At 37.5% G+C, this 16,516-nt stretch overlaps 2 protein-coding genes across 3 annotated transcripts in view; both read left to right on the top strand.

Moving 5' to 3' along the window:
- The first annotated feature begins 7,369 nt into the window (after nucleotides 1–7,369).
- LOC149131661 (uncharacterized) lies at nucleotides 7,370–8,109 on the top strand. The gene has a single exon (XM_089338670.1). The coding sequence runs from the start codon at nucleotides 7,370–7,372 to the stop codon at nucleotides 8,033–8,035; it is 666 nt and encodes a 221-aa protein (XP_089194796.1). The 3' UTR covers nucleotides 8,036–8,109.
- Nucleotides 8,110–9,953: 1,844 nt separating this feature from the next.
- Nucleotides 9,954–16,516, top strand: part of LOC106874719 (interference hedgehog) — a 325,926-nt gene continuing 319,363 nt past the window's right edge. The window contains exon 1 of one of the 2 annotated variants that reach the window (XM_089338298.1): nucleotides 9,954–11,800. The gene's annotated coding sequence lies outside the window, so the exon portion shown is untranslated. The remainder of the gene's footprint in view (nucleotides 11,801–16,516) is intronic. The other variant, XM_089338297.1, reaches the window with a different exon arrangement.

Below are 16,516 nucleotides of genomic sequence, written 5' to 3'. Positions count from 1 at the left end.
AGATGAAGGGCAAGTCTCAAAATACTATCTTCTACAGTCTTCATCAAGATTTTATAAATCTTGTACTTTCCTACTGATTGACTTTTTTGCCAATCTTGATCATCACCAACTTCCTCAGATTCAATATTTTCCCCTTACTTTTCTACATTGCTTCATTTCGGTTATTTGTCAATAATGACTATGAGATTATCTAGTAAGGGTTATCTATAACTGACTTCTGATTTAGCTAGGATGAGATTTATCATTCACTCACTTCAGATACTGAAACCAGAACGTAGCAAAATAGCCTGCATTGAACTTAATAGGTATCTAGTACCTGTAATTCAAAGGGCCAGTCTGTGTCATGCTCTAAATCTCAATGAGAACAATATCAAGGGTATGTGTAACTGTGGAGTGCTCAGCCACTTGCACATTAATTTCACGAGCAGGCTGTTCCATTGATCAGACCAACTCGAACCCTTATCATTGTAACTGATGGAGTACCAGTTAATAGGTACCTACATTTTATGTTACTACAATTATACTCATATTGATTGAGAGAGCAAGGGAACCTTTTTATAGTCACACTTGACTGGCCAGAAATAGCAACAAAACCTCACCATAATAACATAAAATAAGGACCCATTGAATGATGCAGTCCATGATATGCCTGTCTGAAAGATACAGATGGAACGCTTTTGATTAATAGGTCTTTCACTGGAATATCTTTGATTAGCAAGTCTCTTGGATTGACACTAGTTTTATAAGGATGAAACTGAAGTTGAGTGAACTGATCTTCATGCATGACTGATTTTTATTTCATCAAACTCAGAGAAAATCAAAAGTAAAATTTATTCTAATAGGATATGAAACCAAGAAGAGAAAGAGTGTAAACACCTCAATGCTCTAATATTTTCACAACTTCACCTATTATAACCCATTTTCTAATATTTTCACAACTTCACCTGTATCATAACCCATATTTCTAATTGCCTCTGTGTTTTAATTAATTTTGAAAGTAATTTTTATATCCTTGGCAAACATTGGACATGTAATTTAATGATGCAGAGGTAAAATCAATGTGTTCACACAACATACTTCTCAAGACTCCAAAATGTCCTCTCAACGACTCCTATTGATCTCTGTCTTAACCAATACGCTACTCTTTATAAGAGTTCAGCTAGTCCATTTTTCCAATCCTCCAGGGGTGTCGATGACTTGCCACAACATCTCCCCCTTTGAGATTGACTTCTGTTGGAAGTTAATATTATTATTTTTCTTTATTTTTCTTTCATCACATCTCCCTTTTTGAGATTTTCCTCCTAGGGAAGTTTAATATTTCTTCCGTTTAGGCACTACTTCCAACCGTTCTGTTTGTTTTCTCTTTCTTGTGTTGCTATGCCTAAGTTTGATTTTTTTGTGGCTTTGGAACATCAAAGGTGTCATAGAACACTTCTGCAGGTATCTCTTTTCTTTTTCCGTATATCTATTTTTTAGCTGGTTTAAATGTCTTTTGTGTTCACATTTGTTACCTCTTATCATTTATGTCATTTTGCCTACTCTTTTTGTTACTACTCCATCTTCCAAACCTTGTCTTCCATTTTATATATATTTTGAAAAACACCTTGTCACTGATATTAAAATGGTTTGTCATATTTTTAGTGTTTTCCTTATTTGTTTTTCTTACTGGTAGCAGCTTGTTAAAAATTGACTTTATTTCTCGAGCAAACATTAGTTCTGCTGGTGACTTGCCTGAAAAAGTGCTTGGGTTTGGTGTTATCCTATAAACCCTCAAGAACTGTGCTGATGCTGTGTCATTGACTAGCTTGTTTCTTAATTTCTTTAATGCTCTTTTAAATGTAGCCATGAAGCTTTCCACTCGCCTGTTTGATCTTGGGTGATGTGTTCAACTGAGTACATCTTTCAAAAATTCTTAAATTTGTTCACCGTGAATTGTGTACCATTATCAGAGACTATGGTATCCAGAACACCATACCTAGCAAAAAGTTCTTGTAGAAATTCCACTGTCACCGTGGGTGTCAGTTTTCTACATTTACACATTTCTGGCCATTTTGAAAATCTATCTTCCGCTATTAGATAATATGGTCGGTTTAATGGTCCTGTGAAGTTTATTTGTAGTCTGAACCATGGAATATCAGTCTTGAGCCAAGACTGAAATTTTATAAGTGGTGATTTCGCTGCCAGAGCACAACCTCTGCAGGATTTTACCAACTTCTCAATATCAAGATCCATTTTTAGGCAGTAAACATAACTCCTCAAAAGCAACTTCATCCTAGAAATTCCTGGATGTCCAGTGTGGAATTCCTTTAACATTCGACCTTGTAGTGAGGTAGACATTATGACTCTCTGTGCATACATAAGCACATTATCACATATCAAATACAAGTTTGAAATTGTGTTACATCCAGTCATGCATATACTTTTATTTGTTTCTTCTGATCTCACTATTTTTTCCACTTTTATGGTAAACTCATCCGTCTCTGCCTTAATTTTTATTTCCTCCAATGTCACAGGTCCAATGTCATGCACAACATTGCACAATATATTTTTTATTTCATTTTCGGCTTTTAACACACTATCACTATCTTCTAGTGGTTCAATGAATTTTGGTATTAACCTTGACAAACCATCTGCATGTCCCAATTTTTTTATGGCAAATACTCCATTTTGAAGTAATTCAGTAGGATCATTCCCCAGTGCAGCAAACTGTTGGCTGTATGTGTGGGGATACCCTTTTTTGATCCAGAGATCAACAATAATGGGCAGTGGTCTCTCTGCAGACGGAACCTTCTTCCATGTATAAATTTATGAAATTTTTTACTGTAAATATGATGGCTAATGCTTCTTTTTGACTGTAACTTTTCTCAGCCAGCAATAATGAATGCAAAGCATGAGCTACTAAATCACAGCTCTGATACCACTTTCACTTGCATCTGCTGCCACTACTATTTCTAAATTTGAGTCAAAATGTGATAACAATTCTGACATTAAGACATTTTCAATTTCTTCAAAAGCTTTTTGGCATTTTTCTGACCTGTTCCACTTAACATCTTTTTTAACAAGTTATTCAGGAGTGCTCTTAAATCATACATATTTGGTATGTATATCTGGTAGTAATTTGCGAGCCTCAAAAATGCTTGTAACTTTGTAATGTTTGTCGGAAGAGGCATATTTTTTATTGCACTCGCCCTATACAGGTCTGGTCTGCGTCCATTTTCATCAATAATCTGCCCTAGATATTTTATTCATGGCATAAAAAATTCACACTTTTCCTCGTTGAGCTTAAACCCATAATCTTTTATTCTTTCAAAGACCTTTTTAACATGCTCAGCATGCTGGCCCCAAGATTCACTTTTTATGAGTGTGTTGTAAGCTGTAGCGAAATCTGAACCTGCAAGCATAATGTCTATAACTTGTTAGAAAATGCCAGGTGCTACCTTTATACCAAAGGGGTGTCAATTAAATTTTTGCAACCTTTTATGAGCATTTATTGTCAATAATTTTGAACATTCCTCACTAACTTTTACCTGCAAATATGTTTCAGATAGGTCCAACTTTGAAAAAAATTTTCCTCCATTCAACTTTGCGAAAATTTCCTCAGGGTTTGGTAGTGGGTAATTATATGGTATCAAACATTCATTTAATCTCGTTGAAAAATCAGCGCATACTCGGATTTTATCATTTTTTTCTTGACATAAACAGTTGGGGACACCCATTTTGTGTAACCAATTTTTTCAATAAAGCCAAGCTTTCCAAGTCTATCCAATTCTTTGTTGACTTGTTTCAATGCTGCGAAAGGTACCATTCGTTTTGGTTTAAATACTAGTATAGTGTTTTCTTTCATTTGAAACTTTGCCTCTGTTTTGGTGCAAAGACCCAATTCCTCAGAAAAAACTTTGGGTAAAATTTTTTTTAATTCTTTTTTTAGATCCTCTGATGCCTTATTTGTACTGGCGGAAGAGCCATTCACATTTTGACAAAAAAAATTTATGGGGAGGTCCCATAAGTTAAATATTTCCGTCCAGTCTGTTCCAAATAAATTTGTCGTATTTTTCAACATAAAAAATTTGGCTCTCAAAATTTATCCACGAAATGAAATATCACTTATCGTTTCGCCCATAAAATGCAATTTTTTTCCTGACTCATCTCATGCAATTTTCGAAGTTTCCTTTAATCTAGGTTTCCCTATTTTTCTCCATGTGTCTATATTAGTTTTTGTGATATCACTGCCCATATCTAATTGTAACTTGATATTCACATTATCTATTTTTATGGACACAAATTTTCTTTTCTGAGCCTCACTTAGAATTTTTTTAACAATACATTATTTCTAAATTTTTTTCTTTTTTTGCTTGACCCATTTTTGTGTTTAACTATACAGTGTGAGCTTTTATGTCTGATTTTTCCACACTCAAAACATTTATGAATTTTGAAAGGACAACTACTTCTAAAATGTAAGCCTCCACACCCATAGCATGGATTTGGTCTTGACATTTGTTTTTCCTTTTCTAATCGGCTTCAGGTCGAAATGCATGTATCTGAGAGCAATCTTTTTCTTCAATTTTATCCGCGTCATGTCTCAAATTTATAACCCTCTGGCATTCTTCAGTCACTGCCTGTAGAGTTAATTTTTGGTCCTGTTCTAATTTTGTTAATATACGGGAAAATATATCAGCATCTTTTCCTGCAGTTAACCCTTGAACAAAAATTAAACATTTGAACAAATCTGGGGTTAATTCATTTAATTTGAATTTTTTACACTCTCTGTTAATGTAGCACCAGCATGAGTGTTTTCTATGTGGCTTCCTATGTGAAGTTTATATGGCACTGGAATGAGTGTTTTATATGGGGAACCAGCTTGAGTGCTTTTTACATTATACCAGCATGGGCTGTAAAGGACTTTCCTGCATGCATGGATGACCATAGCTTTCCTTAGCTTAACATGTCTTCTCAAGCCATAAATCTCAGTCTCTTGTCATCTACTCAGCGAAGGCCAATATTTGGCAATCCTCTCTCACCACCTTGTCTCATGTCTTCCTGGAACCACTTTTCCACAGGTTCCTTCCCCAATTAGAGATAGGCACTTCTTTATGCAGCTGTCCTCATCCATATGCATCACATGACCATACCAGTGCAGTCTTCTCTCTTGCATCCAATATCATATAATTTCATCTAAAATAAACTTTTTCAAAAATCTTTAATTCTCCTATTAAAGGACAAAATGGAACAATTCTTTATCTGATTTCACTCACTGGATTGTGACCATGTGACCTTCAAGGGTTTTAGTTAATCATACCACCCCATTACTTATTTCAATCTAACACTTATTTATCAAGTGGCTAAGTTACTACATTTTTGACACAACAACATTTTTTACACCAATCAATTGTAAAATAGACACAGACAAACATAAGCATACATGACAGGCTTCAACACAGATATCATCAACCAAATTCCACTTATAAAATATTTATCAAGCCAAAGGTAATTATAAGACACTCACCTAAGGTGCTACGCAGTGGGATCAAACCTGGAATGATGAGTAAACTTCCTAATCCCACAGCTATCCTTGCACCTATAATGATCAAGTTTCTTTACTAGTTGTTCTATGATGCAAGTTCAAATTACTAATATCATTAACTTATTTAAGGCAGTGAGCTGGCAGAATCATTAACACACCCTTAGTGGCATTTTGTCTGTCTCTATGTTCTGAGTTCAAATTCTGCAGAGATCAACTCTGCATTTCATCCTTGTGGGATTGATAATGTGGTATGATGTCAGCAACTGGGGAGCTGACCGCTGACCGGAACGGCGAGCTGACTGGAAGAGGAAGAAGGGCTGAGGGAGCCTCGATTAGGATTTCCTGCCTTTTTCGAATGGGGTTGTTGTGAGGAGAGGACATGCCAAGCGATCGTCTGGGTGTTGGGAGAAGCAGCTGCTATTTCTAGTGTTCTTCGGGTCGGGCCAGCTGCGAAGATCGGATACCGCAGGACAGACTCGTGCAAAGGATGGAAACCGAGGTAAGCTGATTACTTCTACTCGCACGCATACACCACAAGCTATTTCGGCACCACATGTAAAGCTTCGCCGTGATGGCAGCTAAGATCAGAATCACCAGCGACGTGATCAGGCCTTTTAATGGTGAGGGAGATGTAATGGCCTGGATGCGAAAGATCAGGCTTGTGGCGAGACTGCAAGGGATAAGCGATGTGGCGAGTCTTATGGCGCTATACTTGGAAGGAAGCACCCTGACCCTGTATTTAGAGATGGACGAGGAAGAGAGGATAAGTGCAGATAAGATCGAGCAGAGATTGAGAGAGGCAGATACGGAGAGCGAGTACGCCGCTTTTGTTAAACTGGAGACTGTTAGATGGGGGGGGGGGAGAACAGGTGGACGAATACACAGCGGAAGTGCGTAGGCTGGCCATACTGGCTGGGTTTACAGGAGAAGGCCTGGACAGAGCGGCACGGCTGGCGTTTGTGAGTGGGTTCCCTGACGACGTAGGGATTCGATTGCAGCAGTTGCCTGGTGGGAGAAAGATGGCGCTCAGCGAGCTAGTAGCACAAGCTTGTGTGTTGATGCAACACATCGATGCAGGAAATCCTAGAGAAGACGAGAGCGGAAGACCCAGTTAGGGGAAACTGGTATGTACCCAAGACGGAATGCGGGACGGTTTGGTGTGATGCTAGCAGTATAGCGATAGGGGTTGTGTTGGAGATTGAAGGTGCTGAGGTGGAGGATGTGGCCTGGCTACGGAAAGCGGATGACTTCAACCACATCAATGTCGCCGAACTAGATGCGGTGTAGAAAGGGGTGAACTTGGCCCTGAGATGGGGACTGCGCTCGATCAAGATCCAGATGGATTCGGCCACCGTGGTCGGCTGGGTAGGAACAGTGATCACCAGCGAGAAGAGAGTCCAGACGAAAGGTGCTGCGGAGATGTTGGTGAAACGCCGCCTAGGAGTTCTAGGAGAGCTGATCGCCGAGTTTGGACTGAAGCTGAACGTGGTTTTCGTGCCTTCGGAGAGAAACAGGGCGGACGCACTCACCAGGATGAAAAGGGCGTGGTTGGAGGAACTGGGGGAAGCAAGGAAAGGGATAGTGGCAGCGTGTCGGCTGGGTGACTCCAAACTGAAGAAGCTGCATGCTATGCACCACTTGAGGGTGGATAGGACCCTGTATCTAGCAAAGATGATTGATGCTGACGTCACTAGGAGAAACGTCAAGAAAGTGGTCGGGAACTGTGACAGATGCCAGTCCATTGATCCCGCCCTGGGTGGGCATGAGTAAGGGAACCTCTCAGTAGAGCGCAATTGGAGGAGACTAGCTGTGGATGTGACGCACTACCGTCAGGGAATGTATCTCACCATGGTTGACTGCAGGCCAGGCTGGCTGGCCATTTGGAGGGAGTTGAGGACAGGCATTGCTGATGAGATCGCCCGGATTTTGAACGGGATATTCTTGGAGAGGGGTCCCGTGGAAGAACTGCTAATGGACAACGGGGTGGCATTTTGTTCAGAAGCGTTGGGGGAGATGCTTGACCAGTGGAAGGTGCAACGATTGTTCAGAGCGGCGTATAGGCCGAGCAGCAACGGAATCGTTGAGAGGCACCATCAGACAATCAAGGCCATGGCTGAAAGGGGGCACATTTCGCCCCTGGAAGCGGTTTTCTGGTATAACATGTCTCCCCGATCCGGACAAGCGGAAGAATCTGTGCCGCACAGAGCAGTGTTCAAGTATGAATGGAGGCATCCCAGTAAGACACCAGAGTACTGCGAGGAAGAGAAGGGACCCGCCGACGTGAAAGTAGGGGAGGAACTTTGGGTCAAGCCGCCTAAGGCACGCTGCATGTCGCAATGGGGCAGGGGAACGGCGGTCAATGTATCCGTGGATGGAATGCCGCGTCACGTGCTGGACCTGCGCAGGATAGCCACTTCGTCGGATGAAGAGCATGGAGAGGGAAGCGAGGCACCTGGAAGATCTCGACGCGTAAGGCGCCCGCCCGGTTGGATGGCGGACTTCGAAGTGGAGTAGGGGCGGACGTGATCTTTAAGATCAGGGTGGCGTGTGGTATGACGTCAGCAACTGGGGAGCTGACCACTGACCGGAACGGCAAGCTGACCGGAAGAGGAAGAAGGGCCGAGGGAGCCTCGATTGGGATTTCGTGCCTTTTTCGAACGGGGTTGTTGTGAGGAGAGGACATGCCAAGCGATCGTATGGGTGTTGGGAGAAGCAGCTGCTATTTCTAGTGTTCTTCGGGTCGAGCCAGCCGCGAGGATCAGATACCGCAGGACAGACTCGTGCAAAAGAAGGAATCCGAGGGAAGCCGATTACTTCTACTCGCACGCATACACCACAGATAAAATAAATACCAGTTGAGTACTGGAGTTGATGTAATCAATTTACCCCTCCCCACAAATTGCTGGCCTTGTTCCAAAATTGGAAACTAATATTATTGACATATTTATTATATTAACTCAAGGCTTGGAATGATAACTGATAGGGATTCCAGGAATGAATGTTATATTTAAATATTATTTACATTATTTACATTATTTACATTTGACGGATATTTGTCCTCATCTTGTTTGTTGTTAACACAACGTTTCGGCTGATATACCCTCCAGCCTTCGTCAGGTGTCTTGGGGAAATTTCGAACCTGGGTTCTCATTCCTAACGATGTTACCATTATTATCATATTATTATTATTACTATTATTAATCAGGTCGCTGCCGTGAATCGAACTCGTCAAATGTAAATAATGTAAATAATTCCTCATCTCTTAAATATAGAACTGTATTAAATATTATTACACCAGATTCTTCATTTTTTTTTTTTTTACTTATTTACATGTACAAATATGAATGAAAGTGTGTGTAGTTGGATTTTCAGTTTGATATGAATATGATAAACATTTTCTCTGATATTCTCAAACAGTTTTCTTTGCTTTCTAACAATTGTTGCTTTGCGTTCTTTTTCTTCTTACCTCACCTCCTCGCTCTCCCTTTCAGATCTTTTTTTTTTCTTACTGTTTGATAGATTTATGAACGAAAATAGAAGGCAGGGTTGAGAGTGAAACAAGGATTTGGGTTTCTGCCTTCACGGATTTGGGATTTCCAAGGTGTTTCATCTTTCATAACAATAAAATGGTTCGACTAAAGTTCTTACAGAAAACAGAGAAAGTGGCATCTCACTTTCTTATTCTACTCTCTTTCTTGGATTCTAAGAAAGTCTTTTTCTTGGGATTCAACTTCAAATCTTCTCTTCTCTCTGCTCCTTCCCGATTTTGCTGTCCCTTTTTGCTTTCTTTTATTTAAATTATTGTCAGCACCCCTAACCTCTTTCTCGTAGTAGTGAATCTGTCAGAGACAGGCTGGGAAAACCTAAAACTACGACCAACCAAACTTATCAATTTTTACTTCCCCTTTTCTTCTTACTCTTTCTCTATCTCACTCTTTATTTTTTCCTTTTAATGATTAAGCCTCCCTCTCTCTCCACACGCACACATACAGGCACATATATATCATTTACATTCATTCACTCACGCACTAATTCACTTGCTTTCTTTCTCTCTCTCTCTCACTATAATAATCACAAAAAACTATCAGTTATATATATGTATATATTTCTTAATTTTTTACTTTCCTTTTGAAAATTCCTTCATTTCTCTTTCTTATTTTCTTCCATAATTTTCGGGGGTTATTTTTGTTGTTTTATATATTTTGTTTTGTTTTTAATAATTTCTAATCCCATCCTCTCCTTATATTTCATCTGATTTCTTGTTTTCGCTTTATTTGAGTCTTATTTGTAAATTTCTTGACTTCCTTCCTCTCGCTCCCCCTTTCCTCTCTATTAGTTTTCTCCCTGTTTGTCTGCGCGTCAGTCTGTCTGTCTGCCGGACTGGCTGGCTGTCTTCCTCGCCTCTCGGCCCGGGGTCGGCCCCTCCCTCCTCATTCTATCTCACGCCAGGGTATCAGTGAGGTATTTTTATTTTGACAAGGGAGAGAAAAAATCCAGGAGTATGATACCTGATACTGAACTGCTGTTTTCCTGACAGAAGAGAAGTGGGGAAGTAGAAGAGAAGGAAAAAAGTGAGGGAAAAGAGAATGAATGATAAAGAGGAAGAGAGGGGGAGAAAAGGAATCATAAAGAAAGGACGATGGGGATATTAAGATGAAGAAAGTTATATGGAAGAAAAAGGGAAAATGTAAGAGAGAGCGAGAATGCTAAGAGAACAAATGAAAGAAAGATAGAAGGAATATGGAAAAGAAAAAGAGAGAGAGAGGTTGAGAAAAAAGTATGTGAAAATTGAGAAACTTAGATGAGAAGTTTAGGAAGACAGAAAGAAAGTGCAAGGGTGTAAGAAAATAGAGTAGAAAGAACGAGAAACAAGGAGAAGCTGAAGGAAAGGGAACAAAGTTAAATAAAAAAAATAGGAGGGAGTTAAAGAGCGTATGAGAGGGTGAAAGAAAAGGAAAAAGTAGACAGTGAGAAACAGTGTGGGCGATGGTAGGGTGAGGTAAAGAAGAGAAGGGTACGGGTGGGAGACGTAGTAATAGCATCGTAGTGAGAGAGGAAGGTGCGATGCCTTGAGGGTAAGAAGCTAGCAGTACTGCCCTCCCCCCAGCTAACTAGCAGCACCTCACTTATTTACTTACATATATAAAGGGCGGAGGAGGCAGAGATGTGACGAAGAAAGACGGAGGAGTAAAAGTTGTCAGAAAGAAGGCGAGAAAGCCAAAGTTCTTGGGGTTGTTGTTACCGTTGCTTCTACTTGCTGTTCTTGTTATAGCTGTTACAGTTGCCGCTACTAACATTGTTGTTGTTACTGTTGCTGTTTACTGCTGCTGCTGTTTTTTTTCCTCTCACATCTCCCTCATGTATTCCTCCGAGTTTGAGCTGAAGTTTTCTTTGCCTTTCTTTTCGCTTTACTTTTTACCCTTTCACTTAGTTCTTATTACCTTTTTACGAAGCCTCTCCTAACTATTGAACTTACTTCATTTCTTCTTGCCTATCTCAATCAGGCACCCTTACCACTTACTGTTGCTACAAGTGTGTTATTGTTATCATCATCATATTTAATATTGTTATTACTACCATCATTTCCATGCTGATATTTTGGAGGAAGATTAAAAAAAAAAAAGAAGGAAAACAACAGGAGAGAAGAAAGAAAATACAAAGCAAAACACGTGTAACAAGTGCGAATATTTTTTTCATTTTTGAAATTCAACCTTTAATATTTTTCAGCTTGCTCTCAGACTTTCTTCTCTTGCTTTTCAATTCTTTACAAACACACGCACCCACTCACATATACAGAATTCAATACCTACCTCTTAAGATTTTCTTCTATTTCCACTTCGGTATAAAGTTGTTTGAACGTTGCCTGTTTTCCATCCAGTAGTCACACTCCTCAATTCCATACACTAATATATATTATATATGTCTATATATCTATATACACTTTAGATATTTGGTAGGAAGTTTGGGGCTTTTGACAATGATCCGAAAGGAATCGACAATATTTATAAAGAAGCCAAAGCGCCATGCGTTAACAATATACAACTTTCAAACAATTTCTATTTGTTAATACAAATTGTACAACAGTCAGAGAAGCTGCCTGAATGTACATACAAATATAACCACAAACACACACTTAAATCATTCATCAAATCGTTGAAAAAAAAACAATAAAAACGAAACTATAAACAAAAACAACTATGCCTTATCATACTTTCTCATTTCAATATATTCATGGGATTTCTACATAAACACTTAATGGACATACATTAACAAAGCATGGTAAGTAAAATTTTGTTATATTAATCCGTTCTTTTAACTAATTGTTATTGCATGTATGTAAATGTATATATGTATGTGTACATATGCTACCCGCTTTTTATATATATAGATGGTAATGGATCAGTTTTGTTATTGCTAAATGTTCTGTATTTTAGTTATATATATATATGTTTGCATGAACGAGCGATCGATCTATTATCAGTTAGTCCTCTACTAGGTCTTCATAGTTTGGCATCACATCTTAAAAAAATCCCTTTCCTTTGCCAAGTATTATCACGTGTAGCGAGAAACTAGAGTGGAGTGATTGTAAACATTTGGTCCCGCCGGTCCGGTCACCTTATTTCACTTTTTAACATATCTCAATTGGGTCACAGTCCCTAAAATAAAGGGTTGATGCCCCTAATTAGACACCCGGCATAACATAACTGAAGGTCTCTAGAAGCGCACGTACGCGTACATGTATGTATGTGGATGTGTGTGTTATGATATGAATGTTCATTGAAAGTTCTAAAAAAGTTCTTTGTTGATTTATTATTAAACCAAGGAATGTGTTGTCATGCTTGGGAAACATTCAACAAGATTTCTTCAGTTTGGTGTAAATAATTATTCTCCAATAGAAATTACATTGGTGCTAGTAGTAATAGTAGTCTTTTAAATGTGGGGACGATGCTCGGGAAATGGGAAGTAGGTAACTTCTTATGACAAACCCTTATAATTATATGAACTACTCTTTTTTTTTTCTTTGATTCTTAACATGAAGCAAACATTTTTCAAATACTTATACATATTCTTGTATATATCCAAAATATACTATTATCACAGCATAGAGAAAATGCTGTTTTCATCCTATTTGTTTTGCCTTAAAGTATATAATCTAGTATCTTTCTTTCTCTTTACTGGCTTCTATTAAATCTTGAAAAGTTATCATGTTAATTATCTCAAACTAAGTAAATTGCAAATGTTAACTTAACTGCCAAATAAGAATCGATGCAAGATTTTCTTAATTCTCCCAAACCATTTCCTTTGTAAGCAACCAAAAGTATAGTGGTGCTGACCTGCCCTAATTTTTTTCTCCAAAAGAGGAACTGGGACCCCACTATCGACATGAAATAATAACAATAGTAAATAAGTGAATAGTTGAACTAATGTTTTCTTTATAGTTTTTAGTTATTTATAAAATAGCCTCCAAAAAACTTCTTCGAACTGAAATTTTCACAAAATCTTTTGTTCAAACTGTAAATATATATAAAGCAACATGCTTTCCCTCTTTCGTATTGAAAGCTAACATCTCGAAAAGAAACAAATTTAATCAGAAATGACATTTTCAAGGTTTATTTTATTTAATCTCTTCCACCACTGGAGGATATCACTATCTAGACGTCACTCTACAAAACCTAGTTCGTCTCTTTTTATATCTATCGTACTGAAAACAGTTATTTTGTCCCTCTCTTATCTATTTTCTTATCAGTCTATTGATTTCTTATCAAAATAAAGTGATGTCTTTATTGATCAACCGATCGATCTCCCAATCTGTCATCCGTCATATTTACCTCTTAGTGTCAACAAACTAAATACCTGTAAGATATTAGGATCAAATAAAGTTCATTCATACATTCTCAATACAAAACTAATTCTTACATAAATTATGACATATTCATACATGCCTACTTAATAATTTCTTTATAATTTCTTTTATAGTCTGAAAAATCCAAGTAACAAAAGTGAAAGAGAAAACTTGTTTATGCTATACTCATTTAGCTAATTTATTTACAAGTTTAAATCAAATTCTTAGATATTCTAGTATTCAATCATTGGTCTTCATTTTTCCTCTTGAGAGAAACACGAGTATCACAACTTCTCCCTTCGTCTTCATTACAAGTAGTTATTGCTTATGTAAAAATAATGATGAGAGGAAAAAGGAAAAAATATCCACAAAATATATTTAATTTGACAATGGTCACGTCTGAAGCTTACTCAGATTCCATAACATGGGACTCAGTATTTCATTTTACTTGGTGATTAGAAAGAGTTGAAGTCTTTTCATGGGGCAAAAGTAAAATGAGTGGAAAAGAAAAATCATTTCTAAAAGGGTCGGTTGAAATCAGGTTGTGAACGAAAAGTTAGGAAAAAAGAAAATAACTTTCTTATCTGAACATTTTAAAAGGAAAAGAATAATTTGAATTCATAACGTAGAAAGGACGAAAATAAATACTGGATCAAATATTGGTTTATTAACCCACAGCATTTACTTCTCTACATTTTGAGTTCCTGTGTCGTCGGTGTCATTAGTTATCTTTCTTAAAACTTTATATTTGATTTACTTGTAGTTATATTTACTTATTCATTCATTTATTTTTGTATGAAATCGCTAGATTAAATGGAACAAAAGTATTCAGTCGGTGTCTAAGAGGAAAGACTAAGGGCCATTTACATTACTCTCTTGAAAGGGAAAGGACACAATTTGGACAATTTATTACTTGATAATTTGAAAAGACAAAAATGGTCTTTAAAAACTTTTGATCTTGAGTCTGCTCAGTCAAGCCGACTCGGAATTAAACAGTAAAAATATTCGAGCATATTTAATGTTGTATCGGTCAATATAAAGATCTCGTTAACACCCAGTAGGCTGGTTTATTATTTTTTTTTTTTGTTCACGGGTGAAGATTTTTATATTGACTGTTGTATCGACCTGTATGATCTACCTGAAACTTGTTCGATGAAAACTCAAAACTTTACAAGAAAATTATAAAAAAAACTGCCTGACTCTCTGTCGTATCTGCTGTTATACTGTCTTTTATTTATGTTATATTAAAATTTCTTTTGACTCCTTGTCAGCTTTTCTTGGTAAGCTGGGATATTTCTTGGAAGGCTATAAATTCAAATCGCTCACTGCAAAAACATTACCTCAGAACACCTTGTACATGAGTTGGTCTTGGGTTTAACTTTCAAGAAATCAGAAACATTTGCGTAACTTGCTGCACCCTCGTGTTATTTTCGGTCCTTCTGTCGTCGACAGTACTTTTATCAACGGGTTGCATACGTATGAACTGTCAACATTGTAGAGTAAATGCAACGTGTTCATATCGACAAGCAAGCCTATTTGACGCGGTGATGGCAAAATCTGTCAATTGAATACTGGACAAAATGTGCCTTACGGTTTTTAGATATATCCTTTTTTTTTTTTTCAATGTTGGACTACAGAAAGTGCAGCTTAAACATTCTCAATTGGCACCCTACGTTTTTGAAAAGGACAAAAAAAAAAAATCTCACAGTGGATAAAATAGTCCAGGTTACACTTTATCGGCGGGGAAAAACGATATGTCACGGGTGAATTGCCAGATCGATTTAGAGTTCAACAGGGTTTTTAGCTACGACAACAGCATCTAGTTTGATTGCTATGTCTGTAATTGCACCCCCACCCGTGACAATAAAATAACAGAATGAGGTGAAAGATGTGAGTGATAAAGTTAACTCTAACAGCCCACTTTACGAATTTACAGTTTTCTAATGTTTCCATTCGTGATTCTGCAGTCTTAGGATCATTTCAATATATTCTGAATGCAGATATGGGAGAGGTTGATTTTGCTTTTCATTTCTAGTCGAAGTTTAAGTAAACTTTTGTGCGCTACGTTTCAGTCAGTTCGTATATGTGTGTGTATATATATAGAATGCATGTATGAATATATGTATATATATATATATATATATCTCTCTATATATATATATATATATATATATATACGTGTGAGTGTGTACGTATATGTCTATATGCCGATGTGTGTGTTTATATATATCTATTAATATATATATATATACATATACATCTATATACATATATCAATATATATATAATGTAACCTCGTGGGCATCGGTGCCATTTTCCTCTTCCTCCGTTTTTCCATTCTCCGAACTTTCTGTCTTTCCGACGAAGGGCTCCGTCCGAAACGTCATACTCTCCCTCCTTCCTTTCCCGAGCGTCCAATAACACTATCCGTATCACGTCCTCACTTTGTTGTTTTTTTGTTATTGTTTTTTGTTTTTTTTAACTATATATATATATATATATATATATATATATTTATTAGTGGCTGTGTGGTAAGTAGCTTGCTTACCAACCACATGGTTCCGGGTTCAGTCCCACTGCGTGGCATCTTGGACAAGTGTCTTCTACTATAGCTTCGGGTCGACCAAAGCCTTGTGAGTGGATTTGGTAGACGGAAACTGAAAGAAGCCCGTCGTATATATGTATATATATATGTATGTGTGTTTGTGTCTCTGTGTTTGTCCTCCTAGCATTGTTTGACAACCGGTGCTAGTGTGTTTCTGTCCCCGTCACTTAGCGGTTCGGCAAAAAAGACCGATAGAATAAGTACTAGGCTTACAAAGAATAAGTCCCGGGGTCGATATGCTCGACTAAAGGCGGTGCTCCAGCATGGCCGCAGTCAAATGACTGAAACAAGTAAAAGAGTATATATATATATATATACACACACATACACACATCGATATATATTGATAGATGTGTATGTCTATATATATGTATATTGATATATGTATGTGTATTGTGTGTATATATAAGTATGTATATAAATGTATATATATATTTGTCTGTATATATATATGTGTGTGTGTATATATGTATATATATTTATGTATATGTGTATATATATGTATATATGTCTATATATATGTGTGTATATATGTGTTTGTATATAT

Source organism: Octopus bimaculoides, chromosome 20 (genome assembly GCF_046866305.1).
Source record: "Octopus bimaculoides isolate indiv1 chromosome 20, ASM4686630v1, whole genome shotgun sequence".
Classification (NCBI taxonomy): domain Eukaryota; kingdom Metazoa; phylum Mollusca; class Cephalopoda; order Octopoda; family Octopodidae; genus Octopus; species Octopus bimaculoides.
Note: the sequence above shows the minus strand (reverse complement) of the source record. Positions and strands in the feature narration are given on the sequence as shown.